An 8,505-nucleotide genomic window follows, 5' to 3' on the forward strand; every position below is an offset into this window, starting at 1 on the left:
ACGAAAACCGCTGCAGGACATTTTGTATAGATCACAATTACTGGATGTGTACACCATTGCATAGTGGTACAATTTAAAAAAAAATGAAAAATTACATGAAAATTACAAATGAAAGTTATAAAATTGGATCTCAATTCTGTAACGTAAGTTGCATTCACGTATATATACCCGGATTAGAGCTTCATAGAGGGAGGTTAAGACCTTTTCCAATTTCGACCCCAATAACCTGAAGAATTCCTTTGTTCAATATCTGCAAAATCAAGAAAACCCCATAAAGTTTTAAGGAACTATTTCAAATACAAAATGTTCGAATGACATACTCAGGACACAATGATAATAGCTCACCAATTCTACAATGAAAGTTCCAATAAGGCCAATCATACAGGCTCTAGAATTCCATATCTCTGCAGTCCTGGTAAATCCAAGAAAAGGGGCTTGGAATTTTGGCTGCACTTTCGGCAATTCCACCTAAATTTTGAACCTCCACTTAGTTTCAAAACTAAATTAAGAATAATAATGCAATGAGCAAACATACGACATACCCCAGCAGGAGGCTTTGCAGCTCGGACCGTGAAGGAGGGTCGCTTCTTGGAGGTGGTCTCAACCCTGTTATGATTGATGAAAAGCGAAAGTTGGTGATTTCGGCGATGAAGTTTTAGAGGTTCTGTGGGCAGAAGCGATGATGAGATCAGCGACGAAGTGGCCATGGCTGTCGTTTCACAAACCTTTGCTACGGCTTCGTTTACCACCTTATCTCTACTTCACTACGCATATTTGCTGGGCCCCCACTTGTGAAAGATTGTGGATGTCCTTGCAGGATTGCCTTGGCTAAGTGGTTTTAGGTTCATTTTAGTGACAAATAATATGTTGCCACGATACTCAAAATTTATGGGTTTAAAGCTGGGTTAGCTACTTTTTTTTTTTTTTTTTTTTTTTTTTTTTGCAGCGGTTTCTGGAATAGCTTGTGCGTATCTCAACTAATCCATTGGGACCCTGAAGTTGATAGTCAGATAAATCCTTTTAGTGACCACTCTATTAGCAACTCAAGTAGATCGAATTCAATATCTTTTGAGTAATACACTGAATAGTCCTAGTTGACTGCTAAGACTCTTAGGTACATTACTAAAGAAGTCTTGAGTTTGATCCATCTGGGTTGCTAATAGAGGTGACCATAAAGGGGATTTACCCCGTTATCAACTTCAGGACCCTAAGAGATTTGTTGAGATACGTACAAGTTGGCCTGGTAAAAGAAAAAAAAAAAAAGAAACCATAAGTTTGCATGTATTTCTGGCTGTTAAAGGGTTTTGGAAAAGTTAGCATGCCCAGAGCTTAGTACTTAGTTTAATAATTAATTGGGTGTTTACAATTGCTTGATTATAATATTTAATTTTAAATTTTGAAACATATACTAATTAAGTTTGGTTCATAATTTGTTATCTAGCTATAATAAAGACTACATAAGTTTGCAAGTTAAAACTACCTTTGGGTGACCAAGTGATTCGATGGGGACTCTTGGGTATATTACTCAAGAGATCTTGAGTTCGAATCTCTCCTCGATTGCTAATAAGGGTAGCCATTTGTTGTGTGTGATTTTTCCATCAACCTTGGATAATTGCGAGGTAATAGCTCGATCAAGAATCAGTTTGACTCAATCGATTGTCCGACCCAGCATAAGCTCGTCGAGTTATAGCTCGACCTAGCACAAACTAGTCGCGACCAATCCCAACAGTTGTTCAACCAACTCATAGATAACTTCAGATCCCGGATATCTCGAAAAGGATCAGATTGACAGCAATCTTGGCGCAATCTCAGCGCTTAATCGCGAGAATATCGGAGTTACATTTCAATTTTAATTGTAATCTCTTTATTTTTGCTATTTCCTTTGTACAAAATCTGTATATAAACCCCATCCAATGATGAGAAAGAGGTTAGTAAATTATTCTAGGATTATCATTGTAAGCTCTCACGGCAAATATAAAAATAGTGGACGTAGGCTCAAGAGTATATCTCGCCGAATCACTTTAAAAACTCATGGTGTCATTTACTTTATTGCATTTTCCGTTCATACGTTGTTGGTTATCTGTAATCACGCATACATCCGTTTCGATTCCGTCAAGGTCAATTAGATTGCTCTAATTGGTGTATTTTTTGCATCAACATTTTGGTGCTAGAAGGAGGGCCTTCGCCAAAATCTCAGAATTTCCAGCAAACAATCCCCATGACCTGATCACTCAAGGCCCACAATGGTTCGTACATGATCAAAAACCACCACCAGAAACCATGACAACATGGAAACCACCCATTAGGAGGTGTATCAAGACGCCATCGGGCATTAACCACTAGTGCTGCTAGCACAATAGGCTACGAATAACCAACGGTAGGGACGTCGAATCCCGAGAACGACCAATTGGTGGATATGATCAGAACAATGATTGCATAGGCGGTGCAACATAACGTGGTTGAGCTAAGAAATCTGCAACCAACCCCCCAAGATCTTGACCAGCCACGCTTCATAGATGTTACCCCAACAGGTTAGAATTTAGTCAGCGACCAATCTGGTTCATCGACACCAAGGGATGACCGACATCCCCAACAATAGAGGGTACATTCCGCTCATGAATGTGAGTTATGCAGGCAAACTAACCCCGAGAGGTGACCAGGAAAACAACCAATGGGGGAAAATGAAGGCAATGGTCGCCCACGGGACACTTGACCTACTCGACAATACCCACAACATGAGGATGCCGGTTTTAAACCACACCCAAGGCAAGCTCAGACCTCGCAAGCTTGCGAGACGAGTCCTGTGTGCCAATCCGTTAATGACTGACATTCTGATTATAACCAATGTCCGCAAGCAACGCACTAATGATCATCATAGCACCTACCAACCCAACCATCATGACTCAACATCACGCATCCATGCGCATAATGGAGGGGCTCACAAGCAACATATTTGCGAACTCACTTGCTTGAGGTAAGGCTGAACAGAGCTAGCCAGGGCAATCCCCACAACGAAGACTCAGATCGGGTGCAGAAATTGTTCAACGATCTAAGAGCCCTCCAAAACAATGTGGCAGAAGAGATAGTGAGCTCTCCCTTCACAAAGTAAGTTCGCTATAGGCCCCACTTCCCCAAGGATTTAGGGCGTCAAAAAGCAAGTTCGATGGAAAAGGAGATCCCAGAGACCACCTCGACACTTTCAATAACCTGATGGAACTGTACCAGGTCTGTGACTTGGCAAAGTGTCGTTGCTTCCCGGTTACATTGGTAGGGGATGCCAAGAGGTGGTACAAAAGGCTTAAGGCGAACTCAATTAGCTCTTGGCAACAATTATCCTCACTGTACCTACAACAATTCCAAGCAAGGAGACAATTTGCAATGCCGCTCAGCTATCTGAGCAATATTCTTCAGGAGAGAGACGAAACACTGACCTCGTATCTGATGAGGTTCCAAAATAAGCAACCAAAGGTCATGGATGCACCCGAAGAATCAATTTGGACTTTGTTAATTGTAGGTATCAGGTCACAAACGGAGCTATGGAAAGAGCTCTAAAGTAAAGACCATGTGAGCCTGACAAAGTTTTATCAGATGGCTACTAAACATCAGCAAGTGGAAAACTCGCTAGCTGCCCTAGCCAGAAGCTCGCCACAAAGAGCCCTAGACAGACAACAAGATCACCCAGCAGATAAATGGAAGGGCCAAGACCGCAATGACAAGGACTAGAATAGGTTCCAAAAGAGACAAAAAACAAAAAATCGTGGGGAAAGACAACCTTTTCCGTGATATGCAAAATACACTCTCCTCACTCAAGACATAGCTCATATATATGAAGTCTCATGTGAGGCTAAGAGACTGCCCGCTCCAAAAAGGATGAAGTGGACTAGGCAAAAGAGATCGGCAGAAATATTGCCGATACCACTTGGACATTGAGCACAACTCCAATGAGAGCCAAACTTTAAAGAATGCTATCGAAGATCTATTCCGAAGGGGCCACCTAAAAGAATTTGTCAAGGTGGTGTCAGCTCGCGAAAATACAGGTGAGCAAAATAATTAGGTCTAGCAAGCCCCAACCAAAATTGAGGTCCTGGTAGGCATGATCTATGGGGGCCCTGACATTGCAAGGAGCTCAAGGCGCTCTCGCAAGCAATATGCTCAAGAGGCCAAAATAGACTCAGTCTCGCGAGTAATGAGCTGTGAACAAAAGTTGTCGAAGTGGTCCAAACAAGAGAGCGAGGTGATATATCACCATGGATAAGTGTGAAGAATCTCCTTGCCACAATCACGACGCGATCGGGATCATAGCAAAGATAGACAATGCCCGAGTACTCAGGGTGATGTTCGATAATGACAGTGCAATGAACATCATTTTCTTAGGAGCTTTCCGAGAAATGAGGTTCATAGAATGAGATCTAAGGGTGTGTCCATCGCCGCTTTATGGATTCACCGGGGATAGCCTAGTCTCTAGGGGAACAATCGACCTACTCGTGACCCTAGGGACAGAACCCAAGATCAGGACGGTGATAGCAGAATTTTTAGTAGTAGACTGCCTGACCACTTATAATGTCATTGTTGGAAGACCGATCCTGGATGATCTGAGTGTAGTCACCTTGGTACATTGCCAGGCGATGAGATTCCTAACTCCAGGCGGGGTCGCAACGATCAGGAGCTGTATAAAAGAATCTCAAGAGTGTTACAACTGGGTTATTAATGCTTCTTTGAAATTGCCACTCTTGAGAACCATGGTCATTGCAGAGTCCAAGTCAAACCTTGGACCTCTGGAGGACATTATAGATCCTCGCATCTATAAAGAAGAGCTGCGAGAAGTAGGAAGACCTAACTCGCATACTGAAAATTGGCAGTAGTTTGAGGGACGAGCTTACAAATAATCTGGTGGGTTTCCTAAAGAAAAACCTCGATGTGTTCGCTTGGGTACATAAGGATATGGTGGGGATTAGTCCCGAGGCAATGTGCCACAGATTAAATGTCAACCCAGAAGCTTGACCAATCAGACACAAAAGGAAATCTATGGATGCGGAGTGGTTCAAAGCGCTCAAAGATGAAGTTGACAAGCTCCTGAACATTAACTTCTTCAGGGAAGTGAAATACCCGGACTGACTCGCCAACCCAGTCTTTGTGAAAAATTCAAATAACAAGTGACAGACTTGTGTCAACTTCAAAAATTTAAACAAAGCTTGTTCCAAAGACAACTTTCTGCTACCCCAAATTGACCAATTAGTAGATGCAACAGTTGGAAACACGCTACTCAGCTTCATGGATGCATACTCAAGATATAACCAAATCTCAATGTATCAGCTTGACGAAGAACACACGTCATTTATTAGTGGATGGGGTATTTACTATTATAGGGTTATGCTGTTTGGCTTGAAGAATGCTGGGGTGACCTAGCAACGTTTGGTGAACAAGATATTCGCCAAGTAAATTGAGAAAACAATAGAGGTGTACATCGACGATATGCTCGTCAAACCAAAGGTCACCGAAAGCCACATTGAGCACCTGGGAGAAATGTTTGACATCTTTAGAAAATACAGAATGAGACTCAACCCTCTGAAGTGCGCTTTCGGAGTAAGCTCGGGAAAATTTTTTGGTTTCCTTATTAATCAGCGACGTGTCGAAGCCAACCTAGAAAATATGCTAGCTCTCCTAGACATGAAAAGCTCGCCTAGTATAAGGCAGGTTCAAATCTTGATAGAGTGTGTGGCCGCACTTATCAGGTTTATTTCTCGAGCCATAGACAGGTGCCTACCATTCTTCGAAACCCTAAAGGGAGACAAAGGTTTCAAATGGACAGAGGAGTGCGAGAAAGCATTCTAGGAATTGAAAAAGCATTTGAGGCAGTCTCATTTGCTATCAAAGCCTATATAGGGTGAGTTGTTGCTTCTATATTTATTGGTATCTAAGTCTGTGATCAACGCGATTTTGGTACGGAAAGAAGGGGGAGTGTAATAACGGGTGTACTACGTGACCAAGAGGTTGCTCGACACTAAGACAAGATCCCTAGAGATGGAGAAGCTCGCCTATGCACTTGTCATCGCCGCTAGGAAGTTGTGGCCCTATTTTCAGGCGCACTCCATACATGTACTGACGAACTTCCCACTGAGAAAAATAATGCAAAAGCCCGAGGCATCAGGTAGATTAATTCAGTGGACAATGGAGATGCGTCAGCATAATATCAAGCACATCCCGAGAACAACAATAAAAGGTTAGGCTTTGGTAGATTTCATTTCAGAATTTTCCTATTAGCCCGAGGGAGAAGTAAGCCCGTCAGGGGTGAGTACCTCGGAAGTAAGCGAACCGCATAAACCAAAGCTTGACGGTCTATGGTAGTAGACTCTATATGTTGACAGGTTCTCAAATGAGAACGAGGCAGGAGCTGGGCTCTTGCTCGAAAGTCCCAAAGGGAACCCGATCAGGGTTGTCGTTAGATTCGAGTTCATCAAGATCTACAGCGAGGATTCGCCTCGCCAAGGAAATAGGGGCAAAGTTCATCAAGATCTACAGCGACTCTCAACTCGTAGTCTATCAGATTTCTGAGAAATATCAAGTAAAGGAGGACAAAATGACATCCTACCTCCGGTAGGTGAAATCTGAGCTCGAGTAGTTCAAATCTTTCACTATTCTTCAAATCCTGAGAGAAAAGAATTTAGTGGTCGATGCTCTAGCTTGCCTAGCTTCGGCAATGAGCTAAGAAAAGAATGATTCAATACTTGTCAAATTCCTCCCAAGTCTAAGCATTCTCGCTCCATAGGAATCAGTCTTAGTAACAGGGTAGAGATACATATGGATGAATGCAATAATTGCTTACCTAAGAGATGGAACAATGCCTGAAGGAAGAAGTGAAGCTAAGACACTCCGAGCAAAGTCAGCTCAATACACGCTCATTAATGACAAACTGTATAAGCATGGGTACAACTCACCGCTCTTGCAATGTGTTGATCATGAGGACATAGAATATGTTTTGAGAGAAATCCACGAAGGCATCCATGGGAACCATGCAGGGGGAAGATTTCTAGCATACAAGGTACTTCGCCAGGGCTATTGCTGGCCAACAGTTTTTGACAATGCAGCAAACTATATGCGTAGGTGTGAAAAATGCCAGAGTTTTGCAGATGTTCCGCGAGCTCCACCCCAAGAGTTAACTACCTTGACAAGTCCTTGGTCATTTGTAATCTGGGGGATCGATCTGATAGGCAATTTCCCTCAAGGAAAATGAGGTGTTAAGTTCACAGTGGTTGTAGTAGACTACTTCACTAAGTGGGCAGAAGTTGAGCCTTTGGCTGGCATCACATCGAACAAGCTAAAGGATTTTGTCTACAGAAACATCATTTGTAGATTCGAAATTCCCCATACAATAATAATCGACAATGGGAAACAGTTTGATTGTAAGGACTTCACATCTTCTACAAAAGGCTCAGTATCAAGAAGAGCTTCGTCGCTGTTTATTGGCTTTAAGCTTACGGCCAAGTAGAGATTGTGAACAAAATGATCAAGCACACCATTAAGAAGAAGCTCGATGCATTGAAGGGAAGATAGGCTAAGGAATTGCCCGAGGCCTTATAGTCTTACAGAACGATAGCTAGAAGCTTGACGAGAGAAACCCTATTCTCTTTATCATACGAGTGTGAAGCAATGACCCTAGTTGAAGTGGGGATTAGTTCGTTCTGCCAGGAAGTCTTTAATGAAGAAACAAATGAAGATCTTCTCCACCTGAGGCTAGACCTAATCGAAGAACATTGAGCTAAGTCTCAACTAAGGCTCGCCTCGTACCAATAGTGAGCCAGACGATACTTCAACTCTAAAGTCAAGAACAGGGACTTTGAAGTGGGCAACCTAGTCCTTAGAAAGGTTGTTCAGGGTACACAAAACTCAAATTTGGGGGCACTTGGGCCTAAATGGAAAGGTCTATTCAGGATCTCCGAAAAGCTCACACTAGGAACTTTCCACCTGGAACACCTCAATGGTGAAGTCGTACTACGAGTATGGAACGTCGAGCATTTGCGAAGGTATTACTAATAAGCAGCTTGGGTTTCATTCATGTTTTGTTTTTCTCCCATATTCATTGTAAGGTCGTTTATGACCAAAATTCTATCAATAAAAAGGGATATTATTCATGAACTTTATTTTGTTAGTCACCTTTTGGTTATTAGTATTTTGTTCATCATTTATCATCTATGGTTTCAAAATCGCAACCTATGCAATCACATCCAAAACTTAGAGTTAAGAGTTTGAAAAAATACAGCTTAGCGCGATAAGCCACGCTAGAATTCAACTCATGAAGGGAGAAATTTCTCGAATCGACGAAGTTAAACTTGGAAAAACTCAAGTAAAACATGTCGAAGGAAAATCGGTTATAAACTGGCGACCAAAACTCAAGACGGACAACTAGTCTAAACTCAGAGTTGTCGCACAAGATTTTCTTATATATATTTGAAAAGTTCCTCAAGAAGTCAGCTACGCATAACTTGGAGCAAATTCGAATTTTTTATG

The 8,505-nt window shown here is 42.2% G+C and overlaps 1 protein-coding gene across 1 annotated transcript; it reads right to left on the bottom strand.

The window, feature by feature from the left end:
- Nucleotides 1-167: 167 nt before the first annotated feature.
- LOC116135263 (light-harvesting complex-like protein OHP1, chloroplastic) lies at nt 168-707 on the bottom strand. The gene is made up of 3 exons (XM_031420958.1): nt 543-707; nt 346-468; nt 168-250 (listed from the first exon to the last, which is right to left on the bottom strand). The coding sequence occupies exons 1-3, from the start codon at nt 705-707 to the stop codon at nt 182-184; spliced, it is 357 nt and encodes a 118-aa protein (XP_031276818.1). The 3' UTR covers nt 168-181.
- Nucleotides 708-8,505: the final 7,798 nt, after the last annotated feature.

The sequence above is a fragment of the Pistacia vera genome, unplaced genomic scaffold (genome assembly GCF_008641045.1).
Source record: "Pistacia vera cultivar Batoury unplaced genomic scaffold, PisVer_v2 Contig298, whole genome shotgun sequence".
Lineage (NCBI taxonomy): Eukaryota > Viridiplantae > Streptophyta > Magnoliopsida > Sapindales > Anacardiaceae > Pistacia > Pistacia vera.

Coding starts and splice junctions, on each gene's coding strand:
- LOC116135263 (XM_031420958.1), bottom strand. CDS start 707: ATGGCCACTTCGTCGCTGATCTCATCATCGCTTCTGCCCACAGAACCT. Junction 469..542: donor CTGCAAAGCCTCCTGCTGGG/GTATGTCGTATG, acceptor TTCAAAATTTAG/GTGGAATTGCCGAAAGTGCA. Junction 251..345: donor GAACTTTCATTGTAGAATTG/GTGAGCTATTAT, acceptor TTGATTTTGCAG/ATATTGAACAAAGGAATTCT.